Source organism: Eubalaena glacialis, chromosome 5, assembly GCF_028564815.1.
Source record: "Eubalaena glacialis isolate mEubGla1 chromosome 5, mEubGla1.1.hap2.+ XY, whole genome shotgun sequence".
Classification (NCBI taxonomy): Eukaryota; Metazoa; Chordata; class Mammalia; order Artiodactyla; family Balaenidae; genus Eubalaena; species Eubalaena glacialis.
The window spans coordinates 139,130,938-139,157,749 of record NC_083720.1 but is presented as its reverse complement, the minus strand read 5'-3'; the positions used below and the strand labels follow the sequence as shown (position 1 = coordinate 139,157,749).

The 26,812-nt window shown below is 35.2% G+C and overlaps 1 protein-coding gene across 1 annotated transcript; it reads left to right on the top strand.

The window, feature by feature from the left end:
- Positions 1-566: 566 nt before the first annotated feature.
- LOC133091853 (palmitoyl-protein thioesterase ABHD10, mitochondrial) lies at positions 567-5,628 on the top strand. Its single transcript, XM_061191042.1, has 2 exons — positions 567-576; positions 4,634-5,628. Exons 1-2 carry the CDS (start codon positions 567-569, stop codon positions 5,560-5,562), a joined length of 939 nt encoding a protein of 312 aa, XP_061047025.1. The 3' UTR covers positions 5,563-5,628.
- Positions 5,629-26,812: the final 21,184 nt, after the last annotated feature.

Sequence of the window (26,812 nt, the reverse complement as noted above, 5' to 3'; positions counted from 1 at the left end):
CTCAAAATGGATTAAAGACCTAAATGATGAGACCAGATACTATAAAACTCCTAGATGAAAACATAGGCAGAACACTCTTAGACATAAATCACAGCAATATCGTTTTAGATCCAACTCCTAGAGTAATGAAAATAAAAACAAAAATAAGCAAATGGGACCTAATTAAACTTAAAAGCTTTTGCACAACAAAGGAAACCATAAACAAAATGAAAAGACAACCCACAGAATGGGAGAAAATATTTGCAAATGTTGTGAGTGGCAAGGGATTAATCAACAAACTATAGAAACAGCTCCTTCAGCTCAATACCATAAAAACAAACAACCCAATCAAAATATGGACAGAAGATCTAAACAGACATTTCTCCAAAGAAGACATACAGATGGCCAAAAAGCCATCTTGAAGAGATGCTCAATATTGCTAATGAATAGAGAAATGCAAATCAACACTACAGTGAGGTATCTGACACCATCATCAAAATGTCTACAAACAGTAGATGCTGGAGAGGGTGTGGAGAAAAGGGAACACTTGTACACTGCTGGTGGGAATGTAAATTGATACAACCACTATGGAGGACAGTATGGAGGTTCCCAAACTACCATCCGATCCAGCAATCCCACTCCTGGGCCCATATCCAGAGAAAACCATAACTGAAGAAGATACATGCACCCCAATGTTCACTGCAGCACTATTTACAGTAGCTGAGACATGGAAGCAACCTAAATGTCCATTGACAGAGGAATGGATAAAGAAGATGTGGTACATATATACAATGAAATATTACTCTGCCATTAAAAAGAATGAAATAATGCCATTTGCAGCAACATGGATGAACCTAGAAATTGTCATTGTCAAGTGAAGTAAGTCAGACAAAGACAAGTACCATATGATATCACTTATATGTAGAATCTAAAAAAAAATGATACAAATGAACTTATTTACACAACAGAAACAGACTCACAGACTTCAAAAACAAACTTATGGTTACCAGAGAGGAAAGGTGAGGTGAAGGATAAATTAGGTATTTGGGATTAACATATACACACTACTGTATATAAAATAGATAATCAACAAGGACCTGCTTTATAGGACAGGGAACTCTACTCAATATTCTGTAACAACCTATATGGGAAAAGAATCTGAAAAAGAATGGATTTATGTATATGTATAACCAAATCAGTTTGCTGTACACCTGAAACTAATATAATATTGTAAATCAACTATACTCCAATATAAAATAAAAATTAAATTTAAAAAATATAAAAAATGGAAAAGTACTGCATATACAATAGTTAAAATATGATTCGAATCATGTTTTAACTAATCTTCTATATACAGAAAGAAATAGAGCTCAATAGCTGCAAAGTTAGCTGTATTTGGGATTGGAGGTTGATTCTTTGGTAACCATTTTCATATCTTTTCTTTTTTCTATACTCTGCTTAAAGATTTTGCATTAAAAAATAGAAATGGACTTTAAGGAACTAATTTTTCTTTAACTTAACTAAAAGACTAGTTAATAATATTTTATTTTGCTATTAGAAATAAAGAATGTTGGATCTGTTTGGCATGCTTATTAGTTATATAACATTAGGCAAGTTACGTATCCTCCCTGGGCCTCAGTATTTCTATAAAATGTACCCACTTCATAGCATTGTGAAGAAGAAATGAATTGATACATGTAAAGCTTAGGACAGTACCTGGAAGGTGGAAAGCAATCACTCAAAGTTAGGTATTACATTGGTCAGATTTTTAAAATGACGTTTTTATCTTAGAATAACTTTATATTCACAGAAAAGTTGCAAAGATTATAAACAGAGTTGTAGTATACTTTTCACTATGTTTCTCCTTTTGTTAACATCTGTTCATTGCCATGCTTCATTTGTAACATCTAAGAAAACATTTGCACATTACTATCAATGTTCTAGCAATGTCTGTTCTGTGCCAAGATCCTATCCAAAAAACTACCTTAACCATCATATCTCATAGTCTCTCCTGGTCTGGGACATTTTCTTAATATTTCCGTATTTTTCATGATCCTGACAGTTTTGTAGACTGTCCCTTGAGTTTTTAAATATTTTTCTGACAGTTACACTAGGAAGGTGGGTTTAGGGAAAGAATACCACAGGGGTGATTGCCTTTCTCATCAGATAATAACAGGGGTACATGTTATTAAGTTGAATTTTATTTCTCGTAATTTAACTAGATATTTTGGTTAAGGTATTGTTTGCCAGGTTCTTCACTACAAAGTTACTTTTTTCTCCCTTTCCATACTCCAATCTGTGAAACATCAAGTGCAGCCCATACTCAAGGAAGAAAAACATTATAGACTCCACCTCCTAAAAGGAGGAGTATTTACATAAATTATTTGGAATTCTTCTGTATAGTAGATTTGTGTATTCCTTCCCACTTATTTATTTATTTTATCAATTATTTATTTATATGGAGTCAGGGATGTTTATTTTATACTTTGGATTATGACCAGTACTAAATTATTTATTTTATTGCTCAATTGTTCCAGCTTTGGTTATTGGCAGCTCCTTCAGGTTGGCTCTGCTGTCCATTTGACATGCCCTTATTCAATTTTTTGAGCATCTTCTTACTTTCTTATAAGATGCCCAGGCTCATTTTGTACTTTTTATGTTCCAGCCCTAGAATCAGCCATTTCCCCATATTGACATTTCTGCATTGAATTTCCTTTGCACCTTTGTAAAAAATTAATTAACTATATTTGAATCTCTCAATTATGTCCAGTTGATCTATATATCTATTATTTTGCCCATGCCATACAGTTTTGGTTACTGTGTTTTCACAGTAAGTCTTGAAATAGAGTAATGTGAGTCCTTAAACTTTGTCTTTCTCACGATTGTTTTATCTGTTCTAGTACCTTTTCCTTTCAATATAAATTTTAGAATTAGCTGGTCACTTGTGAATATGCATAGTTAGGTTTTCTTTTTTCTTTTCTGTTTGTTTTTTAATTTTTAAATTTACTATCATTATTATTACATAAAAAACTTCCAACACCTAATGTCTTAAAACTATTAGTTACTTAACTCAAATTTTTGTATGTCATCACTTTAGACTGGGCTCATCTGTACAGTTCCTCTGCTGGTCTAGCCGGGCTCATACATGTGTTTGCAATGAACTGCAGTTCAGCAGAGCAACTCTGCTCCTGTTGATTGGGTAGTTGGTGGCTGTAGCAACAAAGAGTGCAGGGAGCTTAACAACTTCACTATGTTCTCTCATTTTCCATCAGGTTAGTCTGAGCTTATTCATGTGATAGCAAGAAAGACTTCATGACATGTACCTAAAAAGTTGCTCATTGTCACTTCCATTGCATTCCATTGCTTCAAGGATGTCACAAGGTCTGCTTAGATTCAAGGGGTAAGTAAAAGAGCGTCACCTCAAGATGTGAGAAGCTAAAAATTATTGTGCAATCTACCATAGTTATTATTAACTAAGGTTATCAGCAATGACATTTTTAGGAATTATCAGAAGACAAGGGCAATCACTGTGAAAACAAAGATAAGCAAATTCATAATTTTTTAGGACCAAGAACACCTGAAATAAAAAGTACCAGGGGCTTTCGTGGTGGCGCAGTGGTTGAGAATCTGCCTGCCAATGCAGGGGACACGGGTTCGAGCCCTGGTCTGGGAAGATCCCACATGCCGCGGAGCGACTGGGCCCGTGAGCCACAACTACTGAGCCTGTGCGTCTGGAGCCTGTGCTCCGCAACAAGAGAGGCCGCGATAGTGAGAGGCCCGCGCACCGCGATGAAGAGTGGCCCCCGCTCGCTGCAACTAGAGAAAGCCCTCGCACAGAAACGAAGACCCAACACAGCCATAAATAAATAAAAAAAAAAAAAAAAAAAAAAAAAAAGTACCAATTTTTCTTAAAGCAGAATAATGACAACTGTGGTTAAGTCATTGTTTTAGTCCACCGGGCTGCTGTAACAAAACATCACAGACTGGGTGGCTTAGATATAACAGAAACTTATTGCTTCCAGCTCTGGAGCCTGAGAAGTCCAAGATCAACGGCCAATAGATTTGATGTCTGGGGAGAGCCCTCTTCCCAGTCCACAGACTGCACTTTCTGGCTGTAACCTCACAGGGTGGAATGGATGAGCTAACTCTCTGGGGCATCTTTTACATGAATATTACAGCCAATCATGAGGGCTCCCTCATGACCTAATCACTATCCACAGGCTCTACTGACTAATACCATTCTCTTGATGGTTAGGATTTCAACATATGAAGTTTGGAGGAACACAAACATTCAGACTATAGCAGTCATCAAAGAATAATAGTAGTTTAATCAAAGAGATATTTTACTTGTCCAATCCTTAATCTAAAAATTCATCCATAAAGGTAGATATAAATACAACTATTGATACAGATAGAAATTTAGCTCTAAGTCACCCCAAGGATAATAGGTCTAATTGGTCCAAACTCCACAGCTCACTATTAGCCAATGCAGGATGTGGACTTCTGCACTCTACCTACCAGTCCAGTGCACTTCCCACAAAAGCATGCTCCCTTTTTATGGCAGAGATCTTTTTAGGAAAGCTTCCTGTACAAAGAAACTGTATATTTATCTACACAGTTTGTGGATAAATATAAATTTAATATTACCTTTAAGAGTTAAGAGAGGGGAAGATGGTGAGGGTGGGTTTGGGCGCTTGGGTACCTTGTCGCAGGTTGGGCCGGATGGCCGTCTCCTTCGGCTTCCACCGTGGGCTCAGCACGTTACTTGCACCGAAGGCCGAGCGGGCGCCACGGTGGCTCCCAGCTTGCAGACAAAAGACCTCAATCTCTTACCTTAGTCGACCAGACCTTCCAAACCTGGCTTATAAGAGGCTAAAAGGCAAAAGTCCAGGAATTATCTTCATCCCTGGCTATATTTCTAATATGAATGGTACAAAAGCATTGGCGATTGAGGAGTTTTGCAAATCTCTAGGTCACGCCTATATAAGGTTTGATTACTCAGGAGTTGGAAATTCAGACGGTAACTTAGAAGAATGCACAGTGGGAAAATGGAGAAAAGATGTTCTTTCTATAATTGATGACTTAGCTGAAGGACCACAGATACTAGTTGGATCTAGCCTCGGTGGATGGCTTATGCTTCATGCTGCAATCGCACGGCCACAAAAGGTTGTTGCTCTTATTGGCGTAGCGGCAGCTGTGGATGGCCTAGTGACACAGTTTAATCAGCTTCCTGTTGAGGCAAAAAAGGAAATAGAGATGAAAGGTGTGTGGTCCATGCCATCAAAATACAGTGAAGAAGGAGTTTATCGCATTCAGTACAGTGTCATTAAAGAAGCAGAGCACCACTGCTTGTTACATAGTCCTATTCCTGTGAACTGCCCTATAAGATTGCTCCATGGCATGAAGGATGACATTGTACCATGGCATACGTCCATGCAGGTTGCTGACCGAGTAGTCAGCACAGATGTAGATGTCATCCTCCGAAAGAATAGTGATCATCGAATGAAGGAAAAAGCGGACATTCAACTTCTGGTTTACACTATTGATGACTTAATTGATAAGCTTTCAACTGTAGTTAACTAGAATCACAGTTTTAGTTGGAATGTAAAGTAATGGATCCAGAAGATGGAAGAGGGATAACAGATGAAGGACCCTGATACTTAGAAGGTTTTTTTCTCTTATCTCTACTTTGCAAATATCATGTGAGTATTTAATGATGTATTTGCACAAGTGATTCAGATTTTGAAGAAAGTGCCAGCTGCTGTTTGAAAATTTTTCTCCTTCCTTCAATCCTTGATTTTTTTCATCAAAATATTTCCTATTTTTTTATTCAAGAGATGTTTACCTTCTAATGCTTATGTTAACTGTGCCAGCTCTTACTTAGAATTGCTAATGAGACTTGATTTTTTTGTTTTTTGTTTGGTATCATTGTATATGGAGATCTGCAAAATTTTTCTGATTTTAAAATGCAGTTTACAAGATATAGGAAAATGTTTATTGAAATAAATCTAAAATGACTAGAGAAATGTCTGAAGCATAATGAAGTTCAAAATAAAGCTATTACTTTATATATTAAAAAAAAAAAAAAGAGTTAAGAGAAAATAAGATTTTATAAAACACTTGTTTATGAATTATAAATCTGTATATTCTACTCCCTGCTATGTGCCTTTGGACAAGTCACTTAACCTCCCTGGAATTTAGTTTGCTCTTCTATAAAATAAAGAAAATAACTTATTTTTCCCTATTATATTGGCACATTGGGATGAGAAGTGGCTTTCAAAGTATATGGTGTCAAAAATAATGTAAATTACCTTTTCTTTGAGAGCAATGCATCCTCCATAAAACAAAAATCTATTTCTCAAAGAAAAAAAAAAAGAAATTGGATTGTTACAATACAAAAATGCAGGCAAATACCCCATATTGTGTTTTGAAATGTAAATACTTTTATGAAGGCAAGGGAACATTATCAGTTTCAAATAGAAAAAAATGAGTTATTTTGAAATGTATTTAAATATAAGGACTGATTAGAGCAAAATTAATTAGCCTATGAAAAAAAAATTTAACTCCTATTTGATTTCAATTTTGAAGTCTTGAGCTAAAAAATAAAAACTGCCAATCGATAACAACAACAAAATATAACAACAATATATATATAGATAAACAACAAAAGTATATATGTATTTTCTGGCTCTTTGAACCAAGAGGCAGAATGTACAACTTTTTGATTATTGGTGGTAAACAAGAAAATTGTCAAAATATATTAATATGCTTTTTCAAAAGATAATAGTGCTGTATAATGTTTTACAGTTAAAAATGCTATTCATAATTTTAGCTCATTCCACTTGATCAGGCTTATAAGAAAGAGAAGGAAGTTCACTATTCCCATTTTGGAGGTGAGAAAAATGAAGTTCAGAAAAATGGGGATTGGAGCCAAGTTTCATAGCTTGTGATTTAAAGTGTCCAGACTTGAACTAATCAAGATACGTTTTTTGTGCTTTTTCTTCATTTAAAAGTGTGGACTCTTAGGGGGAAAGCTGATTAAAATTTTGCTAAATGTTAGGAATAATAGGATAAAATAAGTGATATTTCCACTGTTATTATTACAGCAAGGGTTGGCAGATTCTCAGTCTTTATTCTTAGAAGTCTGTTTGTGTACGTCTCTGGTGACCTAGAAATGTTTTTTAAAGCATCCCCAAATTCTTCTTATGCATAGTTCAGTCTGGAAAAGACTGTTAACAAAGCCCTGAAAGTTAGGATGTCTGAGTTTATACGTGTGTATGTGTGTGTGAGTGTATGTGCAGGTGAAGTCCTGTATGTGCAACTGTACATGTGTATATGTTCAACTATATGTGGGTTTGTGTGTGTGATGTCTTGGTGTGATTGATATTGGGGAGGACTGCTGCTTGATAACCATTCCTTATTTGTGTGAATGAAATTACAAAAAACTGTATCCCAGAAATACACCCTTATTCTTGAATTTTCACTCAGGTAAATTTTAGAAATTATATCCACTCAATAATGCACTTCCTACTCTTTATATTTTGAAAAATCAATGCTTTTACATCTACATTGTCTTTTATGGATGTAGTACATTTCTTCAAGCATCTTAAACATGGGCACCTGTGTTACATGAAGACAGACATTTTACTATAACAGTACTTAAAATGGATTGTAAGTTCAGATTGATTTTTCTCACATTAGTTGTTTTAAATGGCTTTTACAAAGCAGACATATAATGGCATGGTTGTTCCCTGTCAAAATATCAAAGTGGAAAATATTTAAAAGAACGATATGAGGCATTTGGAAAGAAAGCCCATATTCATCCTCCTTTAAGTGGCCTTTGGGACCTTTCTATTTAAAAATGTTAATGTGTTTTATAAGTTTTGATTAATAGATATTTTTAACATTATACCTTTAACGTGTCAGCTCTTGGTAAATTAATTATGCTCCCTGCCCCTTTCTAACAGCATGAAGGCTGCTGGGTATACCCTAAGGGAACGAACAACAAAATGAGTAGGAATCGGGTTTGTTAATAAGGTTTGATCTGAAATAGAAAAGACAGAAATATACTAATGTTTTGAATTTGAATAACATGTTAGCTAACAGCAATAGAAAGAAACATCAATTCAAACAGAAGGGAAGGTAGCTAAAATCACAGTATATAATCCAAATCGCAGAATAGCTGCAGGACTACAATGAGTGACAAGGATAGCACATCACTTTACAAAGCATCTGATTCAGACTCTGTTGTCTCTCCCCATGTAGTTGCTTCCCCATCTTTAAAATCACCGTCACTTCAGGAGTAGAAACAAGTAATCTGAAAACTTGAACATAAACCCAAAGGAAAAAGGATGTCTGAACCAACAAACAGAAAAACACGTTCTTCTTTCTTTTGTCTATGGAACCCTTAAAAAAATCTTGTATGTGGGTAACAAAAACAGCATCAGTAAATGTTAAAAACAGTGATTTTAGAGGCCATGTTCTAAGACTTTAATGTAATAAATATAGACGTGAACAAAAATAGCTTAACATTAAGTAAATGGAAATTTAAAATGGAAATCATCTCTAAATGAAAAAGAGATTTTTAAGGAACAACGTATCTTGTAAGAAATGAATTGTATTTGTTTAAATGCTTTCCTTTTCAAAAATAAAAGAAAATATATGTGCTATATTAAGTTTATGATAATAGAAAAAGAGCAAAATAAATTAAAAATTGAGTTGGTATGAATAATGATAAAAGCTTAGATTAAATTAAAGTAAAAAATAAATTAATATAAAACTCTAAATAGAGCCACCTTCTCTTTCCTTAAAAAGACCAAGTATCATTAAGAAAAAGAAAGAAAAAAGTACTAATATGTACAACTTCAGGATTGAGAAATATGGACTCAAAAGGGATTTAAATTAGTATAAGTGACAGTTGTATGCTAATGCATGACATCTTTCATGATTTTCCAGCAAAATATATATTATAATAACTGGCCTAAAAAGAGATAAAAGATTCAACATTCCATAGCTTTAGAAGGAAAGATTTTCAAAGGTACATGATTGCAAAAGACACCAGTGCCAGGTAGTTTTACTTGTGAATTTTAACATATATTCAAAAGACAAACAAACCCTTCATACTTTAGTAAATTTCGTAACAGAATGACAAGAAAAATTCCTCAGCTTATTTTATAATGCTGGCATGATCCTATCACCAAAACGTTATTTTAAAAATTGCACAAGCGCGCACACACACACACACACACACGATAGAAAAATACACTTTTGTTTGTAGATGCCTGAATAAATGAATAGATGCACTGAAGGAAAAGCATAACATTATACAATAGCTATATGGCCACATAAATGTTTGCATTTAATTTAATAACAACCGGAATTACAAAGGACTTTTTTATAGCAAATGATTCTAAAGTGTATATGGGAGAATAAGCATGAAATTGCTAAACAAACATTTTAATAGAATAATGAAAAGATACCTGTCCTGTAGCTACCAATCAGAATAGTATGATAGCTGTACAATAAAAGTCAATGGAAATAATAGAAAGTGAAGAAATTGATCAAAGTAGTTATGTGGAAATAATAATATAAAAATAATAATAATATGTCCCAAGTGGGGGACAAGAGTGTTCCAAAAATGGTGCTAGCATGCCTAATATTTTATTTGGAAGAAAATAGATGTAAGTTTTTCAGTTTATAACATACAACAAAATTAATTTTAAATGAATTAAAGGTCTAAATATAAATTTAGAATAACATATTAGAACATATGAGAATATTTATACAATCAGGAGGTGGAGAAAACAAACCTATTTAAATAATTTAGGTAAGTTCAAATTAGGAATGAAGATTTTCACAGAATAAATTGTATAATATGAAAAAATATTTGGCAAGGGAGAGCATAAACAAAGATAAAAGGCTAATTCTCACCCAAACTTTACCTTATTCTCAATCTTAATCTGACACATAGTCATAATAAAATTCAAAATCCATTCCAGGTCCTATAAGCCCCTACCTCGTCTGGTCCATGGCTACCCATCAGTATTCCTAATATACAAAGCTTTGCTACTAATTACTTAATAATTAAAAGATAAAAGCAGTCATTTATTTTTTTATGAGAAGTTTCATTTTCCAAAGGAACAAACTGTAAAGATATCAAGAGTTATACTGTAGATATAGAAAATGTTAAGGATTTTTGAATATAGTGTCAATACTGTGATTTAGTGATTAAAGGCATGATATAAAACACATACACACACAGCAACAAAAACAAAGGAGCATGAGGGAACTTTGGGAGGTGACAGATATGTTTATTACCTTGATCGTGTTGATAGTTTCATGGGTGTATGTATATGTCTAAACTCATCAAATTATATATATATATTAAATATGTGCAGGTTTTTGTATATCCATGATACTCTTATAAAGCTGTTTTAAAAGGTTAAAAAGAAAAAAGAAAAATTACTTTATGGGTGTTTGGAGACTTTTTTTAATCTAAATATTGATACTTTCAAGGTAAACTCTTTTTTGTTCTAAAATAGATATTTTAAATTAAACTTTTTATTTTGAAATAATTGTAGATTCTCAGGCAGTTGTAAAAATAATACAGAGAGATCCTGTGTATTCTTTACCCAATTTTACTAGTGGTTATTATATTTTTCAGTCCTCAAATCTTCATTTGTGTCTTCTTTATATCTTCTATTTCTTTACTGAGACTTTCCCACTTTGTCATTTGTTCTTTACTCAGTCTTTACTGATGTTGGTTAGGGTTGGGCAGACAGTGTATCTAGCAGAATTCCCACAGGAAATATATATGGCATACTCATATAAGGTGACTGAAAAAGAGTTTAATAAAGGATGTTTTACAGTTGTGTGGACACATTTATGGGAGACCAAAAAAGAAGGTGAAGAATCCTATGAATTGGCAACAGCTGGTGAATGATGCTTCTCTGCACATGACAAGACTTAGAGCTACAGAAGGTGCGGCCCAACTGGAGCTGTGGCCTGCAGTACAGGAACCAGCCATTGGTAACCACAGGTTAACAGAGAGAGCCAGAGATTTAAATGCAATGGTAGTTTTGTCTTCACACCCACCAATCTCCCACTGGAATTTTCTGTGGAACAAATGTAACTGTAAGGGATAAGGACAGGCAGTCTAGCCACATCAAATACTGATGCACAGAGTATGGTAAAGAAGGGCAGATAATGAAACTCTAGGGCTAAGTGCAAAATATTCAACCCAGAGAAGACTCCCTATGGGAAAGAGACCAAATTATGTACATGTGATCAAAGTGAGAAGGTTAACCTATCTAGAGAAGAATTCAAAGAAGACAGCAATTGGATATAAAATGAGATCACAGAGAGACCCATGAAGGTGGGATCAGCAGCCTCAACTAAGGCACATGATGGGATTTAAGTAATTCAGAGGCTAAATGGTTAAAGCACATATAGGTAGTAAAAGAGATAACATGGAAAAGCTTAAAATATTCAGTACTCAGTTACATTTTTCATAAACAAATTTTTTTCATTATAGGGCAAGAGAATAAAAGATACATTTAATTAACACAGCAAAATATGATAATTTCATTGAAAAGGTATTTAATTAAATTAGAATGATAGTGGAAGGGTTGGAAGGATTGATTGGACATTTTGTAGAGATGAAGCTATTGTGAGGAAGATAAGATTCAGAATGAAATGCTGAGGATGTGCCATTTTATTTCAAGGATTTGTGTGAGTGTGGCATTCTTCTCATTTATATAAACCAGCTATACTGAAAATAAGAAGTCTCAACCAGAAATCTGCCTTCCAATGAGAGACAATAACCACCTAATCACTGCCCTTATTCTTTCCAACACAGGTAGGGTCCTCAGAACCACATCTTCCTAACAGGGAAAGAAACAGCCAACATCTTAGCAGGTGCTGCATAATCATGCCTCAAATGACTTTCTGCAGATAAAAAGAAAGTAGTATTTGCTTGCATAAGTGAATGTATCTGCTTGAGTTGTTTTCCTACAGATGTTAGCCTGGGATTGGAAACAAAATTATTCATTCACTAGCAGCTTTCAAGAAACACTATGATCTGGGGCAACAAAGAACCAGCAATAAAAGACAGAGAGGCATTCACAATTCTAGAAGAAAATACTGGTGTGGAAACACCTAAAATGGCTGTTTGGTCCCAAGACTGCCTAAATTATTATCTAGCTATACTGGATGTTCTAATTCCTGTGTCTCAGAAGACTGCAAGTAGATATATATACTGACTTATACATAGGTAGATAATACTGTCAAATGCCAGCTTTCATTAACAGTGTTTGTATTAAGCTCTCTGCACTTTTCAGGAATGGCACTATTTGTGGCTAAGAGCATCTATTAATTATAAATCCTTGAGAGCAGAGACAGTTTCTTATTCACTCTGTATTCCCAACTTGAGCCTTGTACATATGCAGCATCATACATGCTTTTGACATTAAAGATCCTTTATATCAGGGGTCCCCAAGCCCGTTAGGAACCAGGCGGCACAGCAGGAGATGAGCGGCGGGCCAGTGAGCAAAGCTTCACCTGTATTTACAGCTGCTCCCCATCGCTCGCATTACCGCCTGAGCTCTGCCTCCTGTCAGCATTATGGTGAGTTGAATAATTATTGCATTATATATTACAATGTAATAATAATAGAAATAAAGTGCACTATAAATGTAATGCACTTGAATCATCCCGAAACCACCCCCCGCCCCGAGTCCATGGAAAAATTGTCTTCCACGAAACTGGTCCCTGGTGCCAAAAAGGTTGGGGACGGCTGCTTTATATCCAAGCTATATTTATAGCTCAAAGCAACTTAGGAGTAGGAATTTATTATAAAATCACAATATCTAATATTTTACTAAAGATTGTTAACATGCAGTTTCAGTCAAGTGTAGAAATCAGAATAGACTGATTTTCCCCCAGCTCCAGACCATGCCAGATATGAAACTTGAGCTTGAAACTTTTCTATTAAGTCCAAACTTAGGATCATAATCTTTTTCAATGCAATCCTCTGGGTAGGTACTTCCAACAAATCAGAGTTGGAAAGCAACATGGAATCTATTTGCTGTTCTGAGTTTAAAGATATGTTATCACATAGTGAAAACACACACACACATACACACACACCTATACTCTTACTAAATATATTCTAACTACACTTTATACTATACTGTAACTAAACTATAACTAAATTATTCAGTCACTATACTCAAATTAATTAAACCAGGTATAAGAGTTATTTTTATATACCAACTTGACTGGATCAGGGGATGCCTAGATATCTGGTTAATCATTATTTCTGGATGTGTTTGTGAGGGTGTTTCCAGGTGAGATATGCATTTGAATCTGTGAACTCAGTAAAGTAGGTAGCTCTCCCCAATGTGAGTGGGCATCATTCAATCTGCTGAATGCCTGAATAGAACAAAAAGACCAAGAAAAGAAGAATTTGTCCCTTTTTTCTGCCTCTACTTGAACTGGGACATCTCATCTCATCATCTCCTGCCCTTGGTCTGAGATTTACATCAATGTCTGCCCTGGTTCTTAAGTCTCTGGACTTAAACTAAATTATGCCACTGGCTTTCTTGGATCTCTAGCTTGCAGACAGAGGATTGTGGGACTTCTAAGCCTCTATAGTCACATGAGCCAATACCTCATAATAAATCTTTCTTTATAGCCTATTGGTTCTGTTTCTCTGAATAACCCTTACTAATACACTAGGCAAAGGGAATCCTCATATATTCCATTGTCAGCATATTGTGTTTTCGAAACTAATACTGCATTTTGGATTCTGATTCAGCTGTAACTGTTCATTTATTATATAGAACTGTTGTGCTTTATTTCTGTTTGCTAAAACCTTCTGTCTCGGGCAGACACACTTACTCTTGCAACAAATATTTATATAGTGCCTAGTATGGGTAAGGGCTTATGCTAGGTAACGAAGTTGTCAAAAAGGTAAGTTAGCTCTGGAGAACCAAGATTCAGATTCCAGATTGTAGTGTACCAGCTTGATTTCTGCATCATCCTTTGCAAGTATGTATCCATTTTAATATTTTTATGGATATTAACAAGCAATGATAATTGCTATATTTCTACGTATTACTATTAAAATAATTTGCAGGGTATTTTCTCAATAAAATGAACAAATGGAATGAATGCTTTGTGAATGAACACACTGAGTTTCAAAAAGATATGTTCAATATTTTAGCTAATTTGTCACTGACTTACTTTCCTCCAAATTATAAGTATTTAAACAGGTATAATGACAGACTATACATTGGCACTGATTTCAGTGTAGTCCAATTGAAGCCATAGTCTCAAGATGTGACAAGGTTAGGTCAGGCAGATACTCATCATGGTACTCACTGACTTATCCTGTTTGGAGAAACTTCAGAGCCAACCGCAAGAAATGAGTACGGAATAGATTCTGGACTTAGAAAGAGAGGACTAGTGATAGCTTTTAGCAGTGTCAGGACTCCAGCTGAGCAGCCTGAGATTCAAGTTGATGGGTAATAAGTGCATTGAACAAGAACAGAAGGAAGTCACACTATGTAGTAGATGTGACACACAGTAGTAGTCTACTATACAGTAGATAAATAAAACTGTGATTTGTGTCCAAAGTGCCCACCCAGGCCCTATGGCAGGTAAAAGTAACAGGATGATTTCCAGCCCCCACCTTGCTTGTGGAGTTTCTTCTCCCAGTGCTCTTCCTGCCCTACGTGATTGGCTCAGGTACATTCGTTGAAATCAGGAGGTTGTGAAGTCTGAGCTCCACTGTGGAAAACAGGCAATAATAAGCCTTTTCAGATTTGTGACTAGAGAAATAAAAAGGTGAGATACTTTGTCCATATTCTAAATGTATTTCCAACATTCTTCTGTTCTTTAGCCCTCTTCATTGGTTCTCAATTGTTTTCTAGAATAATATTAAAGCAATATGCCCTCTTATACTATGCATATTTAAACATATATTTTGTTTCACTTTGTGATTTCATTTCAATACATTGTTCAATTTGTGTCTAGTCTATTTTCCTTCAAGATATTTTCGTTTCTCAGCATGACCAAGAATAATTTACAATATACTCCACAAAATATTTTATTTCCCTATTTCAATACCTTTTAAAATATGCATTTTATTGACCTTTATTTCCAGTCATTTTAGACTCCATTAAGATATAAAAATAGTTAATCCAATATTAACATATATTCATAACTTTTGTTCCAAGCTGTGAGATCTGTTAAGTTCAATACATGAACTCTGAAGGAAACTGCAATCAATGTCTGTCTCATTCTGTGTTCTGCTTGGTACCCCCTCTGTTCTCAAGAGATCTTTATGTGTATTATGAAAATTACAATGATTAACTGTGTGGCTATTCTGTATTTTATTAAACATCATCTCTGTCCTCAAGAAATAGATTATTTAGGAAGGAAGATAAAGTTCATGTGCAAATAACCATGACAGAAGGTAAAATAAGATAAGTACCTCATAAGAGGCACACACAGCACGTTACAGAAGTTCAGAAAAGAAAGATACCTGGTTGAACAGGAAGAACTTTATTTAATGTGTTACATTTTATTTGGTTCTCATAGCACAGAAAATATTTTTTAAATGAATGTATTTGGAAACTGTTTAGTTCTTGAGTTTTAAGAGACAGCACTGCCATATTTTGGGGCTGCTATTAACAAAAAGCTCATTAAGGTAGTTAAAAACAAAATATTACATAAACCAAGAAGGTAAAATCCGTGCCTGAGGGTCCCCCTCCAAAATAGTAAAAATAATAATTTTTCTGAAAAATAATGACATGCTAGACTCCTAGAGTTTCTTAAACATATGAGTCACTGACGTGTGGAGTTCTGATCTACTATCTGGATTCAAGGCCGCCTAAACACATCACAATATCTTGTTAACAAAAGTCACAATACAGTATGTCTTAAAAGTTTTACTTCACACCTACAGAAAACCACTGAGAGCACTGCCTTTACCTTTCCTAGTGGAATTTCAGTAGCAATATTTATCCTCTTAAAACATTTTTCAGAGTAAAAGTTTTACTATGGAATGCAAATCAAGCACTGAATTCCAAAACAGAATCTCTGTAAATGCAGCCTTTGGGTTCAGTTCAGTTAAATTATCCATTTATCAAAGCCCCAGCTACACAGTAACTTGTTGGTAATTGTTCCCATGCATTTTTATGTAGATTTTCCTAATAACAGGCCTTCCACTCCCTTCCTGCGATATCATACAGGGAGATTTTTCTCTCTCTCCCTGGCCCTCCTGGCTTTCTTTTCTCCTAGAACTCACAGACAAAGCTTTTTGTTTTTCTTATTTCTTCCTCCCCATTCTATTCCTGTGCTTTTCTTTCCTACAACTACAAATAATTCCTCTATCTTCTGCCTTCTCCTCATTCAGTGTTTGCTTCATGGATAACAGTTTAGATGCATGCTTGCTCCTCTCTGCCTGAAGAGTGGCAGGTAGGGGTGAATTACCTGAAATTATCATCGGGTTTCTTTTAATCCCAACTTCCTTGATCGCCACACAGTTTGCACATGTTGCCCACGTGAAATACTTTTCCTCTTTTATATCCGCTGCTTTGTGAATTAGCTGTCTAATGTGCCACACTCCTTCTCTCCCCCTCCTCTGGAGATGATCCTTTCCAACTCCTACCATTCTCAGAAATGCACATAGACTCCGGTAAAATTTCATTTAATCTTCATCGCTAGCCTTGTACATGAGGTATGACTGATTTCCAATTGAAGAATTGTACATTGAGGCCCAGAGAATTTGAAACTTTCCCAAGGTGCCTACAAAGGGGAGTGACAGAGCTGACACTGGAGCCCAGGTCCTAGTCTTATGCTCCTTCCGCTGACAACCACTATTTTATATAAAACATAAACAAATCAAAATGTAAGTAAATTACACATAGTGTCTACACTTATAGTTTCCACTGGGACAAATACAATTTCTCACAAAAGAACACTAAAAATTTCTTTTCATAAAGACAATTACAAATCGTAGAAGTAAAAAGTTAAAGAAAATATGGGAGAAGAGACTCAGAAGGACTTCAGCAAACTTAAAGCCTGAGTCTGGTAGAGAATCTGAACTACAGAAAAAGTTTTGTCTTGCTTCTGAAAAGACCTTGGCCTTTCTCCAAATAGTATCACATCCATTTAAAGTCATTTAATTAAGTGAATACTACACATTGCTTGATGTTCAATGCAAACTAACATGCTATTTTAACCACAATGTAAAACTCATTGTGTAAGAATCAGCTGGGGAATTTGTTAATTATAAAGGTTCCCGGGCCTACTCCTAGAAGTCTTTATTTAGTAGGTTTAGGGTATAGTCCAGAAATCTGTATTATTAAATGCTTCCCTGTGATACGGACATGCAGCCCATGAGGAAACAATTAATTCACACTATGTATTATCAAGGATTCAGTAAAAACATGGCTTTTGAAAGAGGAGAAATTTATTGAATTTCTAGACGTTCATTTCTTGATTTCTTACAGACTAGTTTCATCACTTTCCTAAACTGCTCTTTTTCTTATTATTTTGCAGGAAAACTTATGGTAGAAGGAAAGGAAATATTGAAAATATGTATTGATGCCATCTATTCACTTATCCAGTCCATAGTAAATATTCATGTGGAGTCAATTACAGGAGTGGGGAGGGGGAAAATTAAAATCTAATGAAAGTTAATCAAAGAGAAGAACTTCCTTCAGGCTGGCCATGCATGTCTGTGGTTTGTCTGTCATTTATAATGCTGCAGCCTCTGGTTCACAGTCAAGCTGTAATTCTGCCAGTTAATGTATCCAATTAACCCCACTAATGAGCTAATCAACAGTGTAAAATCTGTGTAAAATCACTGAGGGTGTATGATAAATGGAAAATGCACTGAACTCTCCCAATATAAAAAGTGCTTTATTGCACTTGTTAAAGTGGCACTGTCTTATCCCTCTCTAAAGGGTAATTTATCACCAGGGTCCGTAACAGTGCCATGCCCTGATAAGGCAGAGGTGGCAATAAACCCATCAGAAAATGATTACTCAGGAATGCGGAGCAATTACAATGTCTCAGTGTATCAGAGTCATAGGCTACAGAGCAAATGTGTTTTTCTGTTGATGCAGAGTTCAAATAAAGAACCAGCAGTAAACTTGAAGGTGATCCATAACTCGTAAATGGATGGTATTTTTCTATACGCGCATACTCATTTATAATCCTCTGAAGGATGTATTTCCGGTATCACGGTATCAGGAGTCTCCATTGTAAAGGAGGATGATGGTTCTTATGGGAACTCCTTACTTATTACAAGGGTAGGGCAGCACAAAGTTGGCTGCCCTGTAGAAGCTACCTATTTCCTCTAAAACCAATCATCTCCTACAGAAAGACTTCCATCAGCTAATTAATAGTCCTTTGCTCTTGCTTGTATACCAAGATAACATTCTGGAAAGGTTAATTCTTGTGTTGGGAAATCAAGGTTTTCTTTGTGGTACAGAATCTAAAGTCATCCTCTTGGATACCAAAGCAAGCTCCAGTATTTGCTCTCCTAATCCTATCCTTTGATGGCACAGTCCCTGGGTGTTTAATAGACTTAAAACTAGTTGTAAATCAAGGATAGACTTCTAGGGAAGGGAAGAAGTGGAGGAAGGGAAGAAGCAGCATTGTTTATTCATTTCTGGATAATTATCTACCTTATTTGCTACTTTGGCTGACCTATAGCCTTATCATTATTTTTCTAGATCTGGCCCCTTTACTCTCAGTTATCATCTTCAAAACAGAGAAATTCCCCACTTTTTCACCTAACATATCTCTGCATTTATTACTTCTGTCATTTTACTTTCAACTAAGACTTGATCTGCCTTCTTTCTAATGCTAACTCTTCCTCCCCTGTTGGCATTCTTATCCTTGCTGCATCCATTAATTGTTTGCTTTTCAGTCTCTCCCTCTCCCCTGCTCCTCTATTTTCATCAACAAATATGCTCAAGCATCACTACTGTTTAAGATCCTTCACTTTCGGGGCTTCCCTGGTGGCGCAGTGGTTGAGAGTCTGCCTGCCAATGCAGGGGACACGGGTTCGAGCCCTGGTCTGGGAGGATCCCACATGCCTTGGAGCAACTGGGCCCGTGAGCCACAACTACTGAGCCTGCGCGTCTGGAGCCTGTGCTCCACAACAAGAGAGGCCGCGATAGTGAGAGGCCCGCGCACCGCGATGAAGAGTGGCCCCCGATTGCCGCAGCTAGGGAAAGCCCTCGCACAGAATCGAAGACCCAACACAATCAAAAATAAATAAATAAGTGAATAAATAAATTTAAAAAAAAAAGATCCTTCACTTTCATTCTCAGTCTTCCCTCTATAGTTACCATTTTTCTCCTTCCTTTTACTTACATTAGTTCTCCCTTGTTGTCTCCTTTCTGTCAATGCACATATTAACTTAACCTGATAATCTGATCCCTCTTTTCCCTCTACTACTTAAACTAAAATTGCTTTCTCAAAGCTCCTCACTATCAAGCCCAGTAGTTTTATCATAATTAATGTCTTTGAAAAAACCTGACACACGATGACATATGCTTAAGCGCCCCTTACATTTTATGACGCTACATTCTTTTTCTCTTTCATGTCTCTGATTACCTTTCTTGAAATTGTCTTCTGGGGCTTTAGTCATCTGTTCTTCACATGTATGTATTCTACAATATTGATTTATATACACATTTAAAAATACTCCTACCATGCCTGGACACACAAGTAATCTCCGTCTTGCCTAATAATTTGATTGTCCTCTCTATTCCAAACTAGGAAACTACAGTTCTGAGCTCGTTCATGAATTCCAGGTATGAATCTCCAAAATCTGCTGATGTTTTTGACAGCTCACACTTAATATTTGCAAAGTTTAGGTGATTATATTTTACTACTCAATCAGCCAGGCCTCTTTAGGTTACAAAAATCCCACTTTAATTAACTTAGGCTAAAGAAGGATTTATTAGAAAGATACTGGCATGTGATTGGACTAACCATAGTCAGAAGTCTGCATAGCTGTCTTCCCTGCTTCTTTCTAGGTGCTGGCTTTGTTATGCCCAATAAAACTCCACACTATCCATAGGATAGGGAAGGAGGTTATCAACACCTCCTGATTCTCATACCTGAAGCTTCCAGTTCTGAAGCTTTGACTGGATCTCCTTCCCTCCATTCACAGCCACATTTCTCAGCTAGCCTTTAGGATAAAAAGATTTATAACACAACTTTATGACAAAATTCCTTAGAAAAGCTGTCAATACTGCCTGTCTTCAATTCCTCAAGTCTGTTCTCTCTAGAAACTAGTGGAGGTTTTCATCCCCACAAACCCATTAAACCAATCATTCCTAATCACCAAAGACATCCATCATGCTAAGTCCACTATCAGCTATCTATCTGTCTCCTTTTCACTCAAACCTTACCAGCATTTGATTCAGATGATTAATTCCCATTCTTGAATTACTTTCTTCTTGCCTTTTTAGTTTCCATACACCCCTGATTTATTTCCTACTCCATAGATGTCTTTTTTTTTTTTTAATCGAGATATAATCAACATACATTATATTAGTTTCAGGTGTACAACATAACGATTCGATAGTTGTATATATGGCAAAATGATCACTGTAAGTCTATTTACATCCACCACCACATATGGTTACAATTTTCTTCTTGTGATGAGAACTTTTACATAGATGTCTTCTTTCATTATCTATTGCTTCCTCTTTCCAAACTCCAAATATTGGCATACTCCAGGGTTAAGTCCTCAGGCCTCATTTTCTTCCTTATATAAACTTTCTCCCTAAGTTAGCTATGCAGCTTTCCCTGCCCTCTGTAAATATAAACTCATCACCGATTGCACTCATATATCACAACCCTCTGGTGTATTCATAATTTCTGTAATACTTCTGTATTTCTGTAAAACTTCCTGTGCTCTCACATAGTTGACTTCGATCAAGTTCTTTCCCATTCTCTGCCTCTGATACCCACCACTATTATCCCCAGAGCCAATTCAATGCTACCTCTCCTATGAAACTTTTCCTGTTATCCCCACCCAACTTAGCTGGAATAAATTATTCTAGGTTTCTGGCCCTGTGGTTTGTATCTCATTTTAACACTTGTTTCATCCTGTATTCTCTTATAATTTGCTATTAAATTTTCGACTACCCCACTTAGACTGCAGTTCCATGAATGAATGCAATTATCTGTTCCAGCATGCTATCAAGGCACTCTGTAGCTAACCTGTCTATAAATGCATAATTCAGTTCCACCAGACAACCTGGACTTTTGATCTCCACCTAGTGCAGCCTATCTGAATGCCTCGTCTCAGAAGGTTTTACCTGTATTTCCAAACTCTGGTTTGCTTCCCAGAACTAGCTTTATTCAATTTTTATTCTCAGTCACTTACAATGTAGCAGGCACATAATTTAAAATGTTACATTTATTCACTCTATTTTACTTAATTTTAACTTTTGTTATTGCCTTATCCAAAATTTAAAAATGGTTGCATACTTAATTTTACCTTTTTACAATTCTCTTTAGCTCTATCCAAATGGGGAAAAACGTAACTGCAGAAGTTAACTTACTTAAGGCCACAGGTCAATGAGGGAAAAGTTAAAAATAATTGAACCCATTTTATTTAATTCCAAAGCTCTCCCCCCTGTTCTTCATCAGTCACCTACTCCCCTTTTCTCCTATCCTCCTTGCTCTAGCAGAGTGCCACCCACACAGTAGGAGCTCTGTAAATATTTGTTGAATTGACTATAACTTTTGTGGATGCTAGTGGTTTGGCCATGAAAATGCTGGGAGGCAGGGAAGGTTAATTGAATATGAGTCTCAAGGTGTCCGTGTTATGTCTCTCCTCAGTACTAGCTGGCGAACTGCACTTTTCTCCTTTCTCAACTGCCTCTTATAACCAGCTACAGGGGGCCTGCAAAGCTTGGGGCAAAGGCAAATAACCCAGTCAACCCATTCTAGGGAGGCTCTGCCAGAAATTTATAGTGCTGATGTGCTAGGAAAGAGATCACAGCTGGAGGAAAGAAGAAAACTGGCTTCGAGTACAGGAAGACAAGTGCAGGGCTTGATGATAAGAATGCAACCTCTGTTACCAGGATTGGATTATTTACAGCATGTGTGAAATAAATATGGGTTTTCAAAGAGATTTACTGAAATACTGAAAAACAAATAAGAAAAAGCACAGTGGTGGGAAGGTGTCTTTACACCTTTGTCCCTTTACAGCACTTTATTACAACTTTGTCTTTTTACTTAACTTTAGAAAATATAACCAATGAAACTGAAATTAACGATCCAGTAATGAAAGTGGTTCAGAGTCAAAAGCTACAAATTCCTCTGCATAACCAGACAAAATAATGTTACAGAGCAGTGTTTAATTTTTTTGTCAACCAGGATGTAATAACTGATCTACCTCTTAAATGGATATAAAACTATTTCCTACATTTAAAAGATGATTCTGTCATTTATATTTTTAAAAACATGAATAATCTCTTCCATTTTAAAAGAAATCTTATGCTCCAAAATTGTCTACATGATTACTCTCTCTGTGGGTATACTGATTGATAAAAGCAGAGAAAGAGTTGAGTATTTCTTATACCTAAGATCATGAAGTAGAATTTAGAATTAACACAAAGCTTCAGCATTAGGTAAACTTCAAACTCTAAATCTTTATGTCACTGACACTATGCCTGCTAATCTCTGACTTGTTTGATCCAAATTCCTAGGAAAATTTACATTTTTTCTTTCTCCTTATGCAGCAACACATTAATTGACCATAACATGTATTCTGTTTTCTCACTAGGTCCAAGTGATCCTTCCAAGTCATCCTTAGATTTGCATCCCTGATGCCATGGTAACAGATCATGTTAGGTGAAAAACTGAATACTGAAACCCTCCAGCTAAGAATGCTTTTAGCTATCCAATAAATTTTAGTTATTTTGCAGAACATTACATAATGTGGATTTGTCTAATGGTATCCTCATAATGAGACCAGGTTAAACATTTTTGTCAGGAATAGTGATGTTGTATTTTCTGTGCAGCATATCAGGAGGCATATGGTGTATAACTGTTCAATATTTGGCAATGAAAAATTTGATCACTTGATTAAAGTGTTATCCTCTAGATTTCTCCATCATAAAGGTGCCTTTCCCATTAATGAAAAACAATTTGTGTAGCTATTCTTTGAACTGTGCAAACTTCCTTTTTCCTGCTAAACTTTATCCAATGTTTTCTTTTTAATAAAATTTTTATTCTAGAATAGTTCTAGATTTACAGAAATATATAAAGATGGTACAGAGGGTTCTTATATTTACCACAAGTAGACTGCCCTGTTTTTAACATCTTACATTGGATGACATATATGTCACAACTAATGAGACAGTATTGATGTATTATTACAAGAGTCCATACTTTAGTTGGATTATTTGATTTTTATCTAATGTTATTTTTCTGGTCCAGAAACCCATCCAGGATATCACATTACATTTAGTCACCATGTCTCCTTAAGACTTCTTTAGATGATGACAGTTTCTCATACTTTTCTTGTATGACAAGATAGTTGACAGTTTTGACGAGGGCTAATCAGGTATTTTATAGAATGTCTTTGGTTTGGGTTTGGCTGATGTTTTCCTTATGATTAGACTAGAATTACGGGTTTGGGGAAAGAAAAGCCACAGAGGTAAAGTTCATCACATCATATCAGGGGTGCATGCTATCAACATGACTTACGACTGTGGATATTAACCTTGATCACACGGCTAGAGTAGTGTTTGTCAGGCTTCACCACTGTAAAGTTACTCCTTTTCTTTCTTTCCATACTCTACTCTTTTGTAGGAAATCACTATGGGTAGCCCACACTTAAGCGATGATGTTCTATGTTCCACCTCCTGAAACAAGAAGTATCTTCATAAATTATTTTTAATCTGTGTGAAGATTTGTCTATTCTCCCCATTTTATATATTTATTCATTCAATCATTTATTTGTATAAGTATGGACTTATATTTATTTTTACTTTACATTATAGTTCATTCTACATTATTTATTTTCTTGTTCAAATTGTTCCAGCTTTGGTCAACAAAAGCTAGTTCAGTTGTGCTTCTCTAACATATTCTGTTACTTTCTGGTACAAGATGCTCCAGGCTTATCTTGTATATTTCCTGTCCCAGACTTATAAGCATCCATTTCCCCAAGGAGCCCTCATTCCTTCTACTAGAAACCAAGATCTGGGTTCTGGACATGCTCATTGCTACTGGGGTGTCATTGCTTCTAGACTTTTTGAGAATACAGAGTTTAGAAATCTATCTATGTATAAACATATTATTATAATAAACTATTAATAGTGTGCTAATTATATAGATTATATATTATATAGATAAATATGGTGTATAAACCCATATTTACATTTATATATTTACATCCCTTCATGTCAATATTAAATCAAACATGAGTTCATACTGATGTCTCTAACTTAATCCAGTATTAAACGGTTTATTCTAGCTTTGCTCTCTTGCTTGTTTGTAACTCCAACAGTGAGAAACCTGGCTTCCAACATCCATAATTCATTTATGTGTTTGCTCAGTCCCAGTATACATGTACAGTGGTTTCACATTTGTTATCTCATAGACCTGTGAGAAACAATTTCCCTAACTACAGTACAGTGCTTATGTACCATTCCTTTTTTCTTTAGTCTTAAGTCTCCACTTGTTAAAAGTCACTTGGGTCAGCATGTTTTCTCCCCACTTCCTTCAGTGATGTCATACATTTGAAATGCAATAGATTATTTTATCACAATTTGCATTTCATCTTGGGATCCCCTGACCTCCTAATTTAAATGCATAAATTAAGTTTCACTCTTCGCTGTAAAATTCTACAGGTTTGACAAATCCATGTTGTAATATGTATACCATTATAGTATCATACTAAAAAGTTTCACATCTGTGAAATGAAATTCCCTGTGCTTCTATTTATTTCTCACAAAATCCCTGGCAACCACTGATGTTTTCCATCTTTATATTTTTGCCTTTTCCAAAATGCCATATAAATGGAATGATATAATATATAACCTTTCCATACAGGCTTCTTTCATTTAGCAATGTGCATTTAATATTCATGCAAGTTGTTGCATTCATTTCTCTTTATCAATGAATTTTGTTCCATTGCATGAAGGTATGACAGGGTTTTTTATCCATTCATCTTTTGAAGGACATCTTGGCTGTTCCATTTTGGGGGATAACTGTTGTAAATATTTGCACATAGAATTTTGGTAAACATAAGTTTTCAAATCAGTTGGATAAATACAAGTGCAATTGCTGGATCCTATGGTAACACTATGTTAGTTTTATAAGAAACTGCCAAATTGTATCCAAAAGTAGCTATGCCATTTTTCATTCCCACAAGCAATCAATGAGATTTCCTGTTGCTCCACATCCTTGGCAGTAATTGATACTGTCTTTTTTTCAAGCTATTCTAACAAGTGTGTAATGATATCTGATTGCTGTTTTAACTCAGTAATTGTTTTTCTCATTCATTGATGATCTTTTTCTAAATTATTTAGTAAATTGGTAGTTGCAAAATAGCACTATTTTAATTCTATAATATATTTAGTATCATTTAGTACTTTTTTGCTAAGGCCTGATATTAAAGAAGAGTGCTCTCCCCTCCCTCTTTTTTAGTATCTTCTATAGACTCATCAATGTCTTTATTTTAATGTTATAATATACTATTGTCATTGTATTATTTAAGAGATGCTTAAATTATCCCAAATATGGCCTATAAGTGCCTATTTATGTTTACTCCTCTTGCTTTTGACATTTTTAGTACTGAGAAGTTTCTAAACAAATAAACAAAATAAACAAGAGCAATAAAAATGTGTAGAGGGAAAGAGTCAATACAGAGTTGCAACTATAAGTTGCTAAAATGAGTTGCTAAAATGGCTACTTTCAACAAAACCTCACAAAACATATAGACAAATAGAAAAGTGTGACTCATACTCAGGAAAAAGACACTTTCTATAAGAGGGGGCAGATTTGGATTTAGCAGAATAAGACCTCAAAGCAGCTCTTATAACTATGTTCAAAGAACGAAAGGAAATTATTTTTAAAGAATTAAAGTATGATGACAATGACTCAGCAAATAGTAAATCTGAGTAAATACATAGCAATATATGTAAAAAGAACCAAATGGCAATTCCAGGATTGAAAAATATAATAAATGAAATGGAAAACGTACTAGATGGGCTCATTAGCATATTTGAGATGACAGAAAAACAAATCAACAAACTTGATCAAAGGAAATTATTCAATCTTAAGGACAAGGAGAAACAAAGATTTAAGAAAAATAAGCAGAAGCTTGGAAACCTGTGAGCAAATATCAAACAAGCCAACATGGAGGTAATGTGACTGCCAGATAGATAGAAATAAGATAAAGGTGTAGTAATAATATTTGGAGAAATTAGCATTCAAAATTTCTCACATTTAATGTCATAAATATCAATTTACAGATACAAGAAGCTCAACAAACTCCATGTAGTATAAACACAAATATATCTAAGCCTAGATATATCAAAGTTAAATTGCTGAAAAATAAAGACAAAGAAAATCTTCAGTATAGCCAGAGAAAAACATGTACAGAGAAACAAAATTACAATTAACAAATGATTTTGCATTAAAACAACAAAGGTCAGAAAGCAGTGGGATTCACATTTCCTACGCATACTCCATAAATGCCTGAGCCAGAAATTTCATTGTTTCCCCTAATATTGTCACATCTGTGAATGCCTTCCCTTATATCTTTCTTTGTCCAGGA